Source organism: Ranitomeya imitator, chromosome 1, assembly GCF_032444005.1.
Source record: "Ranitomeya imitator isolate aRanImi1 chromosome 1, aRanImi1.pri, whole genome shotgun sequence".
In the NCBI taxonomy this organism is placed as follows: domain Eukaryota; kingdom Metazoa; phylum Chordata; class Amphibia; order Anura; family Dendrobatidae; genus Ranitomeya; species Ranitomeya imitator.
This window is the reverse complement of record NC_091282.1, coordinates 751,336,173-751,356,616: the sequence shown is the minus strand read 5'-3', so window position 1 is coordinate 751,356,616 and position 20,444 is coordinate 751,336,173. Positions and strand designations below refer to the sequence as shown.

General features: G+C 41.2%; 1 protein-coding gene across 8 annotated transcripts in view; it reads left to right on the top strand.

The window, feature by feature from the left end:
• MARK3 (microtubule affinity regulating kinase 3) overlaps window positions 1-17,905 on the top strand; it is a 95,556-nt gene extending 77,651 nt beyond the window's left edge. The window contains exons 15-18 of one of the 8 annotated variants that reach the window (XM_069734729.1): window positions 2,666-2,923; window positions 13,060-13,086; window positions 15,291-15,335; window positions 17,083-17,905. In XM_069734729.1, the coding sequence (XP_069590830.1) occupies window positions 2,666-2,923; window positions 13,060-13,086; window positions 15,291-15,335; window positions 17,083-17,428 (676 nt within the window). In that variant the 3' untranslated portion in view covers window positions 17,429-17,905. The remainder of the gene's footprint in view (window positions 1-2,665; window positions 2,924-13,059; window positions 13,087-15,290; window positions 15,336-17,082) is intronic. The other 7 variants (XM_069734734.1, XM_069734741.1, XM_069734761.1 and 4 more) reach the window with 7 other exon arrangements.
• The last annotated feature ends 2,539 nt before the right edge of the window (window positions 17,906-20,444 follow it).

The window sequence follows — 20,444 nt, the reverse complement described above, 5'->3', positions numbered from 1 at the left end:
GCTATTCGGCATCAGGCGATGGGTGGAGCAGGTCTGTAAAGCTACGTCTTGGTCCAGTTTACATACCTTCGCAAAGCACTATAATATTCACGCTAAGGCTTCAGCGGATGCGAGTCTGGGCAGAAGAATTTTGCAGGCAGCGGTGGCGCACATTTAGGTAGTTGTTGCATGAAGCCTAATTCTTTGTTGTTCCCACCCAGGGACTGCTTTGGGACGTCCCATGGTCTGTGTCTCCCAATGAGGCGAAGGAGAAACAGGGATTTTTGTGTACTCACTGTAAAATCCTTTTCTCCGAGCCACTCATTGGGGGATACAGCACCCACCCTGTTAGCCTATTGGCTTATATGACTTTTTCCTGTTCTTTTAAGTTGACATGTTGTACTCTTCTATGTTGTTACTATTTGTTCCTACTGCTTTTGCACCGAACTGGTTCTCTGGGAGCCAGCATGAGGGTGTATACTGCAGAGGAGGAGCTAACTCTTTTTGTGTTAGCTTAGTGTCAGCCTCCTGGTGGCAAGCAGCATACAACCCATGGTCTGTGTCCCCCAATGAGTGGCTCGGAGAAAAGGATTTTACGGTGAGTACACAAAAATCCCTGTATTGCCTACCTTTTAGGCATGGGAGTGGATCAATCTTACTGTGGGGTTGAGTTGCAGCCCAACGGCACAGGCAACATTTCACGGGTAGAAGAGAATGGATTCAGTGGAATTTCAAGAAATTCTTGATGCAAACATAACACCATCTTTAAAATTAGGATGGCTTCTACAAATGGATAATGATCCTAAACATAAGTCAAAATCCACAATAGACTACCTCAAAAGGTGCAAGCTGAAGGTTTTACAATGTTCCCTGATTTGAAAATATGTGGCTAAACCCGAAAATAGCCGTGCATGCAAGACGACCAAGGAAACTCAAGAACTGGAAGAACTTTCCAAGGAAGAAGGGATGAAAATCCCTCAAAAAAAGAACTGGCTACAAAAAGCATCTACAAGCTGTAATACTTTCTAAAGGGGTGCTACCAGGGTGCCCAAACATTTTTGCTTTGGCCCGTTTTCCTTTGTGTAATTTTTAAAATGTAAAGGATGAAAATGATTTTTGCCTAAAATGCAAAGTAAACGTCATCTTTAACTTTAGGACTTTGAGATGATTTCATCTTCAACTTGATTAGCTGTTCACAATAACAGTAATGATTAGCGAACCTGATCAGATAAGGTGTTATCAGAGTATGCTTGTGGGCTAACCCGAGTGTCTTCGGCATGCTCGAAAAATATATTCATGTCTCACTGCCTATTTGTTAGATAATCCCTGCATGTGTTGTAGCTGTCGAACAGTCACGACTCGCGAGGCATGCTGCCGCGGGGACTCCAAACTTATTTGAGCAGGCTGAAGACACTCGATTAGCATGCTCCAATAACACCTTATCCCAGCACATTCGCTCATCTCTAAATAACAGTAATTTTGACCAGGGTTGCCCAGACTTTTACATGCCACTGCAAATAGAATCTCAGGAAGATAACTCCTCCTAAGCCTTCTATATGGGCATGCAGGTCTTAGGAAGCTGAATAACATGATATCTGTGATCTGATCTTATTCCAGAGCAATACGTTTTTCTTAATATGTAAACGAGCTTTTAAGATCTATAGGCCGGACATAAATCTCCTCGAGAATCTGCCTCTGAGGCTAACTATATATGAAAGCAGATGTTACCAGTGTGAAACATGTAATAACGGACAGTCTGCTCCCCCGATCTACATGTCTCACTGGTAACGCAATCAGCTCTGGAGGCAGATTCTTGGGAGATCTATGTCTGGACCATGGATCTTAACAGCTCCTATACATATTCCAGAGAAATGCATGTTTTTCTCATAAGATATTACATTGCAGATATCAAGATATCATCACTTTATTCCAGTTCCTATGACCTTGGGGTTGATCCTACTTTTCAAACAATGCCCCCTTTATGTAGTATAATGCTCAGTGTCACAATAAAAGGTAATGATAGCAGTGTGCCCACTATACAAGAAGTAATGCCACACCCACATAAAAATAAATCTAGTCTACCTAATCCAAGTGACCACCTTACATAGTGATGCCGACATCTTGTGGGTTCTTGGTTCACCAATCACCACTGCCTACGAGATGGAGACCGGTGGGGCAGGGAACCTGTGGCTCCCTGCTCTACCATAGGATCTGACTGTATGAGCCTAATGTTAACGTCGATACAGTAGAAAGTGTCTCTCGCACCAAGTTTGGGTCATGTGCACTTCCCAGAATCTTCGGTGCTAGAGATACCACTTTTAGAACTTTTGGGCCCAGGGCAACTGCCCCCCCCCCCCCCATTCCCACCACATCACCCCTAGTGCTGTACAATTCTCTGAGGTCACCCCCCCACTGATCATACAGTGATTGCATATCCCACCATAAAGTAGCCTGATCGCTGGAGTTTTGCTGTAGTAATCGCTTGGCACCATTACCTACATCTCCTGTCACAGACCTGCGCCCCATGCTCGGAGGTGTCTATCTCCTAAATTTGCATTATTACCTTTGTGACTCCTCCTGCCTGTCTTGTCACATGCAGCAACTTTTGCATTAGTCGGTCAGTGGTATGTATGTGATTAATTGCTGTATGTGAGGACAAGCTCACACCTGCCTCTTCTTGTCACAGCACAATCCCAGATCAAAGAAACTCCGTGGCCTCAACGCACAGCATAACAAGCACCACTACTCCAGACCGCATGCGCTTCCCCCGAGGAACCGCCAGCCGAAGCACTTTCCATGGCCAGCTCCGCGAGCGACGCACTGCAACCTACAACGGACCACCCGCCTCGCCCAGTTTATCTCATGAAGCCACCCCTCTGTCACAGACTCGAAGTAGAGGCTCCACTAATCTTTTTAGTAAATTAACATCCAAATTAACTAGAAGGTAAGTTTTTTTTTTTTTTTTTTTTTTTTTGTGGTGTGGGAAGTTTCACCCGTCACTCACTGCGTGCCATCACTCCCATAAAGATCCCTTCATCACGGAACTGTGTTTTGTATCTATATACTTTGTGCCATATTTATAGCCATGTCCTGTTATTTTTTGTGTATTGTCACCAGACTCTGACCTATTCCATGCACCAGCAGCCTTTTTTTTTTTTTTTTTTCCTTTTTTATTCGTATCTAATGAGGTGGGGGGTCAAAATCCCTGCCTTTAAATTAATGGGTAATTATGGTGATAATAACATTGGTGAGGGTGGCCTGTTTTATACCTAGTTATCTTATCTGTAGGGGTAGTTTAATGTAAAGCTGATGCTTAACAAGCCGTAAATATCCATATTGTGATTTCTTAAAGGGACAGGCTCTCTTTTGCTTTTATCTGAAGCATTGCAACCTCCAAAATGCAGAACAGGAGACAAGTGAAGGGCTGCCTGACTCCTAAGAAATTGTCGGGGTAATATGTCATGGGATCTTTTGGATCTGCTTTTATAGTCTGGGCAATTTTTAAAGGGAAGTTGTAATGTGTGACCACTTCTCTGTAATCCCATTTTGCTTGAGTAAAGGCCACTGCCACATTTTGCAATAATTTTTTTTTTTTGCTAATTTACTGCTCGTTAAGTATCTTGCCACACACCACAGTGCAATATTAAACCAGATGCCTTCTATTTGCTTCCGACGTGGACCCAGGGATGAGAGCGCGGCCCGCTGAGCCATTGAGATGCCGTAAAGTATCCATGTACGGTTGCTTTGTCTCGTAGCATAGCTTCCCGCTAGTGTAAAGTGGTATCCTAGAACATACAAATGCATTTATCATTGGCAGAAGCTGTTGTAGTTGTAATACTACTGTCTTCACTCCTTGTTTCCCCCCTTGCTTGTGCCCACTCTTTCTAGTAGTTTCCTTGATATAAAACATCTAGAAGTTGGATTCTCTGAAATGAATGTACAATGTAACTGTAACACTAAGTCTACCTCCAGGCTTTACCTGCTGCTGTAATCTGGGATTGCACATTAATCTGTTCATTATAGAGTCTAGAGTTTTGTGTGGGGAAAGGGGCGAGAGATTTTGTTTTTGTTTTTTTGAAGAGGAACATTTTTGAATCTTACACCTAGGTGGTTCATTTTCCCATTTGTGAAAGAGAACCTGTCAGAAGCCTTAAAGGGGGTTTGGGCTGCCCATGAAAGGCGCCGCTTAGGGGGCTGCCCACGAAAGCTGCCAGGTGGGGGTGGGCCATATCCATTTACTACCTTAAAAGTAGATCTGGTCTTTCATTCCAGTGCCCAGAAATATAACTAGTTTGGTGACCCCAGAGCTTCGGACAGCTTCTCTGAGTTGTTTTTAATGCATTTCCTTACTTCGCCCTTTTCTTCGCTTTTTCTTGCGCTTACTCCTTTCATCCATAGAATGCAGCTACCAGGATGATGTGCTCTAATAACCGTATATCAGTCTTGGCTTGCAGTCATACATTCAGGGTGCTTCATCCTGGTTGTCCCCTCTTAATGTTGCGAGTCTCACAGCAGCACCTCCTGCTTGTTCAGGCCTTGCACAGATTTCTGGAAGCATCTAAATTCTGGACAAAAAGGAAGTAATGCAAAATGGTGATCAGAACCTGGTTGATCCTCCTAATAACTACACCAGAGAGCCCTGCAAGCCGGAGCTTTTCATTGAGTCACGGAACAACCCACACATGACTGGTAGTCTACCATTGCTCTCAGGTGAACAATAGCTTGCTCCCTAAGCAGCCTGTCATTTTAGCTTATGCTGCCTCTCCTCCTGTGCTTTACACTGCAGCCCTGCTCTCTGATTCACTCCTTCACCATGTTCAGGCGTCCAGCCTGCCCAATCACTAGGCAGGACATACAATATGGCTTCCTCCACAGTGCGTTTCAGGAATGTTCCTCTTCATCTGACCGTCTCTCTCCAGATCTTTTTGCCGTGACTATTGTGTGGTTTAGTGGGAAGAATGATGAAGCTTTAGTGTAAATTGTAGTCCGCAGAGTATTCCTTAAAAAAAAAAAAAAAAAAGTTTTGGCTTTTTTATTTTTCCTGTGCTGCCGGGTGTCGAGTCCTCGAACAAACACCTAACTTGTATTGTCTGTCTTATGATGAAAGTATTCCTGCTGCCTTAATCATGTCTTTAATCATTTTTGGGGGCCAAAAAAAAAACTGCAAAAAACCCAACCTACTAATATAATGGAGACTGAGCCGAACCATTTGTTTTGTACTGTGTTTTGCAATATTTGGAGTTTATGCTGATCTGTTATACATTGATGTCTATGGTCTGTGTGTTCGCCACCATTTTGCATGAACTCTAAAATCGAAAAAAAGTTCTCAGGGCCAAATAATCAACTCTAAAAGTGATGTACTAAATCCAGCATAAGACCCTCTGGTGAGAGCGGGGGGACATCTGGCAGGTCCAGAGGCTCTGACGTGGAAGAGTCTGATCCCGCCACCGCCGCTGCGTCTCAGCTAACAAGCTTGAATTAAATGTCTGTAAAATTTAATTTTTTTTTTTTTTTTTTTTGACACATTAGTTTCCAGCCTAAATTGCTTGTAAAAAAAACAAAACAAAAAGCTTAATAAAACTTTCAGAATGATCAAGTTTGTGTGACATAATTAGTTTTATAGTAAGATAAGACCTTTTCATGTGCATTAACATTTAGAAAACCCGTTATTTCAGTAAAACATGGGTATACTGCAATAATTCTAAATGTCCAGTCTGGTGCCAGAACACAGGACAACTATTTTTTTTTTTTTTTTAATCCAGGATGGAGCAGTGTTGGGTTTTTTTAAAATAAAGGAGTTATCAGAAGTTTAAAAAAAAAAAAAAAAGTTTGGCAGGAAACAGCGCCATTCTTGTATAATAGGTTGTGTCTGGCATTGCAGCCCTGTCTGTCAATGTGAAGGGCTAGCTACTATGGCAGACACAAGTAACTTGCAATATGCAGTTTCCGGGAAGGCTGTAGGAAAGTTTTGCTCGTCTCAGACAAAGGCCTAAAGAGCATTCTTATGGCCACCACCAGGTCTATGTAAAGGGAGCTGGGCGCCACAAAAAGACCAATTTTTAAATAAGATAACACCTCTATATACAGTAGGTAACACAGGATCCACCATAGACAATAGGTGATGTCACAGCTCACCTCCTCCTCCTGTACAATGACTGGTAACTCCTCTATATACAGTATTTAACACAGGGTCCACCATACACAATAGGTGATATCACAGCTCACCTCCTCCTCCTGCAGATTGACTGATAACAACCCTACATACAGAACAGGGCATGTCACAGCTTACCTCCTCCTGTACAATGACAGATGACATGATCTATTCATTCTACAGAGGTGTTGTGTCACAGCTGACCCTGTATGCTCCACCATCACAGTGACTTGCCCACGCTCATTAGATGCTTTAATACAAAGCATATGGTCGGGGTCTGATCATTGTGGCAATATACAGCTCTGGCAAAAATTAAGAGACCAGTGCAAAATTTTCAGTTTGGCTGATTTTTGTCTTTATAGGAATATTTTTGAGTAAAATGTAAATTGCTCTTTTATTCTATAAACTACTGACATGTCTCCGAATTTCCAAGCAATAAATTTTGTATTTATTTTCTGAAAATGAGAAATGGTCAAAATAACAAAAGAATGCATTGCTTGCAGACCTCAAATAATGCAAAAAAAAACACGTTTATAATCATTTCGAAACAACAATACTAATGCTTTAACTCGGGAAAAGTTCAGAAATCAATATTTTGTGGAATAACCATTATTTTTAATCACAGCTTTCATGTGTCTTGGCATGCTTCCCACCAGTCTTTCACACTGCTGGGTGACCTTATGCCACTCCTGGTACAAAAATGTAAGCAGTTCTTCTTTGTTTGGCTTGTGACTTTCCATCTTCCTCTTGATTACATTCCAGAGGTTTTCAGTGGGGTTCAGGTCTGGAGATTGGGCTGGCCATGACAGGGATTTGATGTGGTGGACCTTCATCCACACATTGATTGACCTAGCTGTGTGGCATGGCGCATTGTACTACTTGAACAACCAGTCCTCAGAGTTGGGGAACATTGCCTGAGCAAAAGGAAACCACTGTTTTTCCAGGATAACCTTGTATGCGGCTTGATTCATACGTCCTTCGCAAAGAACAACCTGCCCAATTCCAGCCTGGCTGAAGCATCCCCAGATCATCACCTGGTTGTGTAATGGTTAGATGGAGAACTGGAGAGGCGTACAAGCCAGTGTCTTGCACCCACTGTGAAATTTGGTGGAGGATCGGTGATTTGGGGATGCTTCAGCCAGGCTGGAATTGGGCAGGTTAAGCTTTGCGATGGACGTATGAATCAAGCCGCATGCAAGGTTATCCTGGAAAAACAGTTGATTCCTTCTGATCAGGCAATGTTCCCCAACTCGGAGGACTGTTTTTTTTCCAGGAGTACAATGTGCCATGCCACACAGTTAGGTCAATCAAAGTCCACCACATCAAATCCCTGTAATGGCCAGCCCAATCTCCAGACCTGAACCCCATTGAAAACCCTTGGAATGTAATCAAGAGGATGATGGATAGTCACAAGCCATCACACAAAGAACTGCTTACATTTGTGTACCAGGAGTGGCATAAGGTCATTCAAAAGCAGTGTGAAAGACTGGTGGAAAGCATGCCAAGACGCATGAAAGATGTGATTACAAATCATGGTTATTCCACAAAATATTGATTTCTGAACTCTTCCGGAGTTAAAACATTAGTATTGTTTCTAAATGATTATGAACTTGTTTTCTTTGCATTACTTGACGTCTGAAAGCACTGTTTGTTTGTTTTTTATTTTGACCATGTTTCTTTGTCAGGAAAATCAAAAAAGTACAACTTTTGTGAAACAGTTCAACAATGTACATGTTGTAAGTTCCTCCATTATGGGTCTGGTGGACGGAAGAGAGATCTCATCAGAGGCGCATACAGGAAAAAGTGGGAACGAGCGTCTGAAGCCAAGAGCAAAGAAAACTATTGTGATGGTCGTGTCTATAGGAAAAGGCAGGGTACGATTCTGTATACTGTTACAGGGGAGGCAATGCCACCCGTCTGTAGCATCTCTGTACACGGAGCTGCAATACCAGGTCTCACCTGTAGAGAGGGCTTTAATGGATTTCTATTGTTACTACATTTTGTTCTTTTCTATATCAATGTATATTAATGATCTATTTTTTTTGTCATGCAAACCCTAATCCCCTATCCTTTTAATATTTCAACTATGTAAATGTAAAAGCTGATAATAACATTCACATGTGTAATGGGTTGTCAGAGCTCGAGTTGTCACAGCTGCAGATCTTTCACATCTGCTTGTGACTGGATATTTGTATTCGACCCTCGGCCTCCTTGTGCCCGACATGTAGTAGTGTTCTGCAGAATCAGACGATCCAAGATTATATGATCCTGGAGATACTCCGGCCATCATCCTATATGGACAAGACTAAAAGAAGACAGACGCTGCAACATGGGACGCTTTTGTTAAAAAGAATGTTATACCTAGACATTTAGGAATACTGCCTGGATTGAGTGTTGGATGAGAGCTCATATGGGCGGAATCAGACGTATTCCCCCAGTCTGACCATTACCTCCACGTCTGTGAATGTTATTAATGGCTTCTTTCATGAATGGTGATATGTAAATGCAGAATGTGCCTCACTCCAAGCAGAAGACACTGGTAACTGTATAGCTAAGGGAACATGTTGTCCGAAAACCTGCTGTTTAAATTGCTTTTTTTTTTTCAATGTATAGAAATATTTGGATTCAGAGCCCAAATTGTATTGAAGTATTTAATGAGCATGCTTTCATGGGGTTAAAGGTCAATTTGAAAGATAGTAGGTGAGCTGTGACATCATCTATTGTGAATGGTGGACCCTGTGTTATATACTGTATATAGAGGTGTTACCAGTTATTGTACAGGAGGTGGTGAGCTGTAACATCACCTATAGTGAATGGTGGACCCTGTTATCTAGTGTATATAGAGGTGTTATCAGTCATTGTACAATAGGAGGAGGTGAGCTGTGACATCACCTATTGTGTATGGTGGATCCTGTGTTATCTACTGTATATAGAGGTGTTATCAGTCATTGTACAAGAGGAGGAGGAGGAGGCGAGCTGTGACATCACCTATTGTGTATGGTGGATCCTGTGTTATCTACTGTATATAGAGGTGTTATCAGACATTGTACAGGAGGAGGATGTGAGCTGTGTCATCACCTATTGTGAATGGTGGATCCTGTTATCTACTGTATATAGAGGTGTTATCAGACATTGTACAGGAGGAGGAGGTGAGCTGTGTCATCACCTATTGTGAATGGTGGATCCTGTTATCTACTGTATATAGAGGTGTTATCAGACATTGTACAGGAGGAGGATGTGAGCTGTGTCATCACCTATTGTGAATGGTGGATCCTGTTATCTACTGTATATAGAGGTGTTATCAGACATTGTACAGGAGGAGGAGGTGAGCTGTGTCATCACCTATTGTGAATGGTGGATCCTGTTATCTACTGTATATAGAGGTGTTATCAGTCATTGTACAGGAGGAGGTGAGCTGTGTCATCACCTATTGTGAATGGTGGATCCTGTTATCTACTGTATATAGAGGTGTTATCAGTCGTTGTACAGGAGGAGGTGAGCTGTGACATCACCTTGTGTATGGGATCATGTGATCTACTATATAGAAATTTTCGTTTATTGTATTTTCCCTGTGATGAGACTGCTGAAGTTTTCTGCACATGATGGGCTCGCTGCCTAGTGTTGCGCTGAGCGGCTATTATGATTATTGATATTTCTAATATATTACAAAGTAAAGAAATATATTTTATGCAAAAAAAACTGTTAAAAACAAGTTATTTTCTGAATACACATTCCACTTTGTGAAACACTACAGCCAAAATTGCTACTAGAATATGCCTAGTAACCTCGTCATCAAACTAAAATGACTATTAATAAGAAACATCAGAACATCCCTGCCATTGCTTTCTCCACTCATTGATTTTTTTTTTTGATTGATGTTGTGATGTCGCCCTGTAAGTACTGCTTAATATTGACCTAGTGCAATATTTTTCACTCCATATTTTGTATCGATTATTCCGTCCCATCTTTTTCCTTGAAGTGGCTTAAATTCCTGTACAAAGCTTGGCACTTAAGCAACCAACACATGTTTTTCAATCGTTATTCATTATTTCTGCAAAATGAGAATGTCCACCATCCTCGCGCAATCTGCAATACCAGATGCAGCCTGAGACGAGAGTGGTGCTGAGTCCTGATCCTTATTTGTCAGATCAGGGCCAGTCCTTACACTCCATCCACAGCTCTCACCACATATTACTGTTGTAATTATTAATCTTACCTGTTAAAGGTCTGTTTAATGGCTTTTTAGGATTGTATTTAGTCATCTAACCGTTGCTATTCAAGTTAACTTCTGGATAAAAAAAATCTTACTAAAGTAATCGAAGGTGGAAATTGGCAGCCTATGCCTACAATCCACTATAGTCTGTTTTTAAAGGGTTTGTCTGCTACTTTGTACCCTGCCCCTACCTGTCCTAACAGCTGCAGACAAGAATATTTGTCATTTATTACATTATATTTTTTTAATCTCACTGCTGGTTACACGATCTGTTTTACATTTTCTTACTGATTTTCCCCTCCCCCCCCCCCCCCCATGGTCTAGATCCACTTGGATCATAACCATGTCCCTTTTAGCAAGTGTGTGTGCGCAGGGTTTGTTGTGATCCGTCTGGAGCACGGACGATTGGTAGATTGGACAAAGTCTTGAATCGCATGATCTGCAGCAAGATGCCACTGACCACGTTCACGAGCTCAGTATTCGGTCAATATTTGTAAGCCAAAACCAGGAGTGGGTGATGAATACAGAAGTGGTGCAGATGTTTCTATTATACTTTTCCTCTATTTGTTCCACTCCTGGTTTTGGCTTACAAATACTGATGTAAAATACTGAAAGTGTGAACTTGGCCGTAGAATCCATTCGGGTCATAAAATACAATTACAAATGTGTCTTTGGCTGTTAAAAATGGAGATTTGGGTTTATAAAGTAGTAGACATCCCCTTTAAGAGAATTTTGGATATGTCCGCATAAAACAAAGGCACTGTACTGCTGAATGCTTGGATACGTGAAGAGATGGATTCTTTAAGACGTTCTATGCTACACGTCGGACCACACTCCGCATTGTACTTCAACCCCAGGGCTCAAAGTCTGAGGAATAACACATTGGACCTATATGCTCATACCAAGCACCGCGGGGTAGTATAGGAGTGCAGAGGTGGCAATCACATCTTTGGAGTCTTTCTACAGCTATCTATACATTGTAAAAGGTTGTTTTTCACAATGACATTTACTTTAAGCTTAAGCGGAAGGTTTTTAGTTTAAAAGAAAAAAAAGTAATTTGGCAAGGTTTTATTTCTTACCTTGATCTCTTATAAAAACAACAAAGTTGGTTATCTTGTCATTTTCTTAAGGTACCTTCACACATAACGATATCGTTAACGATATCGTTGCTTTTTGTGATGTAGCAACGATATCGTTAAGGAAATCGTTATGTGTGACAGCGACCAACGATCAGGCCCCTGCTGGGAGATCGTTGGTCACTGAACAAAGTCCAGAACTTTATTTCGTCGCTGGATCTCCCGTGGACATCGCTGGATCGGCGTGTGTGACACCGATCCAGCGATGTCTTCACTGGTAACCAGGGTATACATCGGGTAACTAAGCGCAGGGCCGCGCTTAGTAACCCGATGTTTACCCTGGTTACCAGCTTAATAGTAAAAAAAAAAAAAAAAAAACACTACATACTTACCTACCGCTGTCTGTCCCCGGCGCTGTGCTCTGCACTCCTCCTGCACTGGCTGTGAGCGTCGGTCAGCCGGAAAGCAGAGCGGTGACGTCACCGCTCTGCTTTCCGGCCGCTGTGCTCACAGCCAGTACAGGAGGAGTGCAGAGAAGCTGAGCGCCGGGGACAGACAGCGGTAGGTAAGTATGTAGTGTTTGTTTTTTTTTTACTTTTACGCTGGTAACCAGGGTAAACATCGGGTTACTAAGCGCGACCCTGCGCTTAGTAACCCGATGTTTACCCTGGTTACCCGGGGACTTCGGGATCGTTGGTCGCTGGAGAGCTGTCTGTGTGACAGCTCTCCAGCGACCAAACAGCGACGCTGCAGCGATCCGGATCGTTGTCGGTATCGCTGCAGCGTCGCTTAATGTGAAGGCGCCTTTACTGGTCACTAGGTTTCTTTTACACTTGTGCTTCCTGTTCTTTTAGGAAGTGTTTTCAGTAAGCTCGTTATCCGCAGAGACAATGACTGATAACACCTCTATACACAGTTGATAACACAGGATCCACCAGTCACAATAGGCAATGTCATGGCTCACCTCTTCCTTCACCTTCTGTGCAGTGATTGATCACTTCTTGATACACAGCTGATAACACTGGATTCACTAATCACAGTAGGGGATGTCATAGATCACCTCCTCCTTTTCCCTTCACAATTACCTTTGCTCACATTCATTAGATGCTTCAATACAAAAAAATAGTCAATCTGTTTTTTGTGGCTAAAAACAAATTCTAAAAATTGCACGATTTCTATTTTTATTTTTAATTCTGATTGTAATATGGGATAACAATTGCTAAAAATTAACACACAAACCTGGTTTAAAAAAAATAAATCTAATGAATATTCCCATCTCTACATGTGGTGGAGAATGCGGGCACTCGCAGAAATGTAAATACCATTTAATGGGGATAACAAGCCTCACAAATCTGAACTCTGGTTTGTTTTATGCTTAGGTTTTGTGTAACCTCCCTTTCTCCCAGTGTTTGTTCCCATCAGTACCAGTGACTCTAGGACCTGTTTATTTACTGGATGTGTCTGTTGCCTAATGCTCAAGACCTGATTGCTTTTATTTATTTATATATATATATATATATATATATATATATATATATATATATATATATATATATATATATATATATATATATATATATATTTAATTTTTTTTCATTTTTAATTTTTTTTTTTTTACTTTGACTTTTCTTGTTTTTTAGAAACATGTCATTCAGATTTATAAAAAGGTAGGATTTAAGTTGCTATGTATTTATTTTATTTATATATTTTTCCTCCTATATAACTTTGTCTTTCTGGATCTTGATTTTTCTAAATACTAAACTTTCTGTTGAAAACTAAATTTGATTGAGATGACCACGTCTTTTCCAACTTTTAATCAGCTGAGCATGTCTTGTGCACTTTGCAACCATTAGTCTTGAGTGTCGTAAAACTTCATGTTTTTGTTTTATTTTATTTTTTTACTAATACACACTTTTGGCATGTGAACCGCAGGTTTGTGGTGTTAATGTTAGTTTGTTAATGTAAGGTAAGTTTCTAACTTTTTATTTTTTTAACTTTTTCAAATTGATCCTCTACCAGTCTAGCCTGACATACACACACATGTCCTACAGTGCAGCAGTCACATACTAAAATATCCATTACTGTGGGGTTTGTATCTTGCAGCTCATATTTCATATTAACAATCATTATTGGTAATGAGCAAATATACTCGTTACTCGAGATTTCTAGAGCACGCTCGGGGGTCCTCCGAGTATTTTTTAGTGCTCGGAGATTGTTTTTCTTCCGCAGCTGAATGATTTACATCTGTTAGCCAGCATAAGTACATGTGGGGATTCCCTAGCAACCAGGCAACCCCCACATGTATTCAAGCTGGCTAACAGATGTAAATCCTTCAGCTGCAGTGAGGAAAACTAATTTCCGAGCACTAAAAAATACTCGGAGGACCCCCGAGCGTGCTCTAGAAATCTTGAGTAATGAGTATACTCGCTCATCACTAATCATCATACTACTTTTATACCATTTTGTTTTTCCTTTGCTTTCTCTAGATGTAAATGTTTTGTGCTCAAAAGTCCATTGCCCATCAGGTTTTGTGCATGCGTCCTTATTCCAGTAGGACATATGGATGACACTGGATGTTCATTCGATGGCTGCCTGTCCCGTCCGACATGGAAATACGCGTCTCAGCACAATCCCTTTAAAACCTGAAAACCACCATGTGGCCCCGTTCTACCTAATTAGTTATGGCGTGACTAGATGTACAGGGTTCATGCACACTTGCATCTACTTTTTTGTGCAAATTTTGAGTCTGCAGCTTCTATTGTTCCAGGTCCTAAAAGTTAGTGTATGTTAACTTGTGTCTTCAGGTCGTATACTCCACATGACGTACACATGCATCAGCAGATTATATATAACGGGAGCTAAAGATCGGGCATGTTTTAAATTCAACATGCCCAATCGTTTACCTCTAAGGTAGGGTATCTGTCATTAATGTTCAATGTAACGCTTAGTACTTAAATAAATCATGTAAACAAAATTTCTGTGATGCTATATGATCACAGAAAGAAGAAATCTATGAAATGATTATAAAGATATCACTTTGGGAATAAATATAAAAACATAATTTAAAAAACCCATATAAAACCAGGAGTACCTCCTAGTTGAAGGACAATAGAAAAGAGACTTTATGTAATAGCAACAGTATAGATCAATTAGCTAAGCCTATACAGAAGGGGGAGAGTTTAATGCCAATGCATATGAAAACATAGAATATCCTTCCCATTATACTTTAGGCTGGCCGGTGTCTAAACATAGAATCATAATCTCAACAGTACTGTTTTTCCAATTTGAAATATCCCTTAAATATGAATGGTATATTTACCTATAGTCAGGGAATTTACTGCTGCTAGAAATCTGACAGGCTGGTGTGTCACTCTAACCCAACGCGCGTTTCGCCTTGCTTCCTCTGAGGGACGTGATTTTGATTTTTTTTTTTTTTTTTTTTAAAACATTTCTTAGATCTCCTCTTTCTGCAATCATTTATAGAACTTGGTTTACTTGAAGGTATGATAGTTGTGTTTTTTTCCCAATTTGCAAATGCAAAAAAAATCTTTTCAGTCTCGATTCACATCATGCCTGTTTCAAATGTAACATTAGCGGTCAAACTTCATTGCAGCTTTGTGACTCCTTTTTGAGCCCATTCATTCACTTAGTGAGAGGTCACCTTCACATACCCCAATCGGGCGCCTCCTTGTCTACAGGATGCAGGGACTTCATTATGTGGATTGCTCTAGATGTCTTCGCATTGAAACCTTTAAACCTTTTTTTTTTTTTTAATCTGATCCGCTGACTCGTTGGTCTGAGATTTTGAACACCAGTGTAAGATTTCTCTTCTCTTCTGCTTATCTTTGCTTTTTGCATTGTTTTCAATGAGGCTCCCGACTGAAACTGAGAGAAATGGGAAATATGAGGGATCCAGGTGAGGGCAATATATTTTTATATATATTATAACATCACCCATATGCTTTCAGTTAAGCCTTTCCTGAGAATGTTTGCATGTCAGTCTTGCATTAATTCCTTTTTTCTCCTCACATGGTTAATTATGTGAATGTTTGCATGTGAATCTGTAGCATTGTATGTGATGAGGGTGGGGGATATGCCTTTTTTAAAGGGAATTATAATAAGTTGGTTTGTTATATAATCAGTGGGACCTAGATATAAATTTTTGTTCTTGGGTTGATTTCAATCCTATAGATGTTTGGGGTGTACATAGTGTTGGACTCCGAAGATCAGCTGTTTGCTCTGCCATCGCCGGATTTTAATAGTGACCAGAGGTGAACACCACAGCGCCATACTCTGCATAGTGGCCTATCTCGGGTACTGCAACTCATCTCCTATGGAAGTGAATAGTACCCAGAGCTGTGCTGTTCAGGCTTTGTACACTGTTTGCATCCAGGCACCATCAGAGCTGCTAACTGCTGATCAGTGTAGTGCCACTATGTGTCTCATACCCCCCCTCCAATATCAGATATTGATTACCTATCCAGAGTCCTCAATAATCAGACCCTCTCTATAGGCTTATACAAGGGTCTGTGATTTTTTTTTTTAAAGTTGACAGGCACATAGTAGAGGTTTCCAATTTGTACTATTTCCTCATTTTATGGTATATATACTTTTGCAATCTTTTTATTCCAAAGCTCTAGTTGTGTGTGCATCTATTGTCGCTATGGTCCGGTACTCGTTACTCCGTTCCCCTTTGCAATGCTTTAGACTGTCAAAGAACGGACCAAGGAAAGGGAGTAAGACCACCACCGACTGTAGCAGTCTATCTGCATAAGAGCTGTAAATTCCAAATATATATTTTAATTTTAGATGTATTGGGTAAAACAATATTACAAATTGATTGCAACAGTCTACATACCCTCATACTTTAATGTGCCTCTTTGGGCTTATGCCAATTATTGTAATCCTTCTGCTAAAATTACTGAGAAGACTTTTAAAAGCTGTTTCTGCGGAGACGAGCAACCTCTCATTGGACCCCAATTACAAAGCACGTGAAATGTACAGTTTTATCACTAGGCCGATGATCTTTGAAATCCCAATGACAGCCCCTTCTGATAGCTCTAATGGGGGCCATATGCTTTCTCCCAAAAACGTCTATGGACAGAATAATTTACCTTTATAGAAGAGACTGATTCCAAAGCTTTTTACAGTCACTTGCCATAAACATGTAATTTATTAATTTATTTTTTTACCTGGTGTAAATGCCGCTGTTCCCCTTAATCCGGCGCTGTTTTTCTTTTGTTCCTTCGTGCCTCTGTTCCTGATATGGCCCGCTGTTCCCTGTAGTTAAATGTAGTCTTATTAGCCAAGGAGGTGTGGTGCACAATGAGACCCCCCCCTCTGAATAAATTAGGATGACACCCACTTGGATAATAAGAGTAGATTTATATACAGGAAAGAGGCCATATCTGAGGAACGGAGAGGAGCAGGAACAAGAGAAAAACAGCGCTGGATTCAAAAGAACAGCGGCATTTATGCCAGTAAAAAAAAAAAAAAAACATTTATGGCAGGTGACAGATGCTCTTTAGTTACAAAGCTTTAAAAAATGGACTCCTCACCAAATACAGACTATTCTGGTCCCCATGGTCCGTTGATCTTAGGGTGGCACTTAGAATGGAGTGTAGTGATGTTCTTCAAAAAGATTAACTTCTCTTTTCTTCTAGTCGTAATGTGTCAGGGGACCAGAAAGATGAAAACAAGGAATCGAAGCCGAGGTCGCTGCGGTTTACCTGGAGCATGAAAACCACCAGTTCCATGGACCCCAACGACATGATGCGCGAGATCCGCAAGGTTCTAGACGCCAACAATTGTGACTATGAGCAGAGAGAGCGCTTCTTACTCTTCTGCGTCCACGGGGACGGCCACGCCGAAAATCTGGTCCAATGGGAGATGGAAGTGTGCAAACTGCCAAGGCTCTCTCTGAACGGGGTGCGCTTCAAGCGGATATCCGGGACATCCATAGCTTTCAAAAACATTGCTTCCAAAATTGCCAATGAGTTAAAACTGTAAAATAAAAATGGGTTTTGGGGGGGGGGGGGGGGGGGAGAAAGGGCCAACAATCAAGTTGTAAATTACGTAGCAATTCAAAAGGTGTTTCCCCCCCCTCCCCACCCCTGAGAACACTGGTGTAATGTATAGGATTATTTAGGCAATAATTCTGCATCTCCTGAATTATGATATTGCAAAATGGAACAAGCTGCTGGAACGGGATGGAGAGTTGGACTTTTTTTTATTTTATGTTATATAAATATATATAAGTGCACTACAGCATTAAAGTTGCCTATCATGTAAATTATTTACTTTTTTGGCCTTTTTTTTTTTTTTTTCCTTTGTCCTCCTATGGGTGATTGGTTTCACCTTTTATTTCCATATTGCTATCCATCATGTATGTGTGCGCAAGTATGGATGTTACATATGCGTTGAACACACAACTGTTTCCAAAAGTGAAATAAATTCTGGCTGATAATAAAAACAGACCCCCTGTAACACTTTTGTTTTTTTTTTTACTTTACTGTGTGATATATATATATATATATATAATTTTTTTTTTATGATTTGAACATATTGTCAGTATTTTCATTGTCCTGTTTTGAAAGGCTAAAGAAAAGTGTGAGAATTGTAACTTATGAGAGTGGTATCTGGGCAGCGATTAAACAGTGTTCCTGCTAAAGAAACCGGCCGTGAAGTCTTTGTTGTAGACACTCAGGTCGTCCTGCAGAAATGGTTACTCTACATCAGTGGTCCCCAACTCCAGGCCTCGAGGGCCGCCAACAGTGCAGGTTTTCAGGATTTCCTTAGTATTGCACAGGGGTTGGAATCATCACCTGTGCAGATGATCACATTACCACCGATGCAATACTAAAGAAATCCTGAAAACCTGCACTGTTGGCGGCCCTCGAGGCCTGGAGTTGGGGACCCCTGCTCTACATCTTACATCCCACGCTTCGTAAAGGCAAAATGTTCATGCAGTTGTCTTTACACCCCAATCTGGTCCGCCTCTGTGACCTGTAGTGCTCCTTCAAGCGCTTTTTCAGGGGTTCCAAAATTTGACCGCAACAATTGCTGAAGTCTACAGAGCTGCCAAAAAACCTGACGCCTATTCTAAATCTATGAAGCAATTACAAATGGATTGTTATAAACTGAAGCCATCCTGCTATTGTGAGCCGAAGCTTAAAGGGGTTTTCTGGGACGATTTTGTCGGGGGTTTTTTTTTTTTTTTTTTTTTTTTTACTATTGGCCTAAGGACTAACAGGCAGGTAATTACCTGCTGACGATCATTGCCAGCTCAGAGCGATCACTTTCTATAAATTCTGCAGCTCAGGTTTACAGAGCAGCTCTTTCTCTTCTGGGCTGCTCTGTTGACTTGGTGTGACTGCCGTCAGTTAGGCCTGTTAGTTTTTTGACCCATAGTTAAAGAAAACAAAACAATTAGGGTCTGTGCACACGGTCAGTAAATGCGTGTTGGATGCTGTGTACTTCTGCAGCGTCCAACCCGCCGAGGCCAGATGTTACAGCATAGTGGACGGGATTTTACAAAAAAAAAAAAAATGCCCACTGTGTCCAGAGAAGCCTGCGGAGACGGACATGTGGCGCCTCTCTCCACACCGCAGCATGTCTATTAATCTCCGCAAGATAAATTTCACCCTTACAATGTATTGACACAGTGAATTCGCAGTTAGCGATCACATGCGGATTCATCTGCGTGCAATAAACAGCAGCGGACATGTGCTGCATCCAAAGCAATGCCAATTCCTAATTGTGTGCACATACTCTTAAAGATCACGTCGAAATTTGTTTTCCATATTACCTATATTGAAAAATAGTAATACATATACAGTAGATAACACAGGATCTACCTTTCCCAATAGGTGATGTCACAGCTCACCTCCTCCTCCTGTACAATGACTGATAACACCTCTATATACAGTAGATAACACAGGATCTAGCATTCCCAATAGGTGATGTCACAGCTCACCTCACCCTCCTGTACAATGACTGATAACCCCTCTATATTCAGTAGATAACACAGGATCCAACATTCACAATAGGCAATGTCACAGCTCACCTCCTCCTCCTGTACAATGACTAAAAGCTCTATATACAGAAGATAACAGGATCCACCATTCACAATAGGTGATGTCACAGCTCACCTCCTCCTGTACAATCACTGATAACACCTCTATATACAGTAGATAACACAGGATCTAGCATTCACAATAGGTGATATCACAGCTCACCTCCGCCTGTACAATGACTGATAACACCTCTATATACAGTAGATAACACAGGATCCAACATTCACAATAGGCAGTCACAGCTCACCTCACCCTCCTGTACAATGACTGATAACCCCTCTATATTCAGTAGATAACACAGGATCCAACATTCACAATAGGCAATGTCACAGCTCACCTCCTCCTCCTGTACAATGACTAAAAGCTCTATATACAGAAGATAACAGGATCCACCATTCACAATAGGTGATGTCACAGCTCACCTCCTCCTGTACAATCACTGATAACACCTCTATATACAGTAGATAACACAGGATCTAGCATTCACAATAGGTGATATCACAGCTCACCTCCGCCTGTACAATGACTGATAACACCTCTATATACAGTAGATAACACAGGATCCAGCATTCACAATAGGCAGTCACAGCTCACCTCACCCTCCTGTACAATGACTGATAACCCCTCTATATTCAGTAGATAACACAGGATCCAACATTCACAATAGGCAATGTCACAGCTCACCTCCTCCTCCTGTACAATGACTAAAAGCTCTATATACAGAAGATAACAGGATCCACCATTCACAATATGTGATGTCACAGCTCACCTCCTCCTGTACAATCACTGATAACACCTCTATATACAGTAGATAACACAGGATCCACCATTCACAATAGGTGATGTCACAGCTCACCTCCCCCTCCTGTACAATGACTGATAACACCCCTATAGACACAGGATTCTCCATAGGTGTTGTCACAGCTCATCTCGACAACATCCTGCACAAG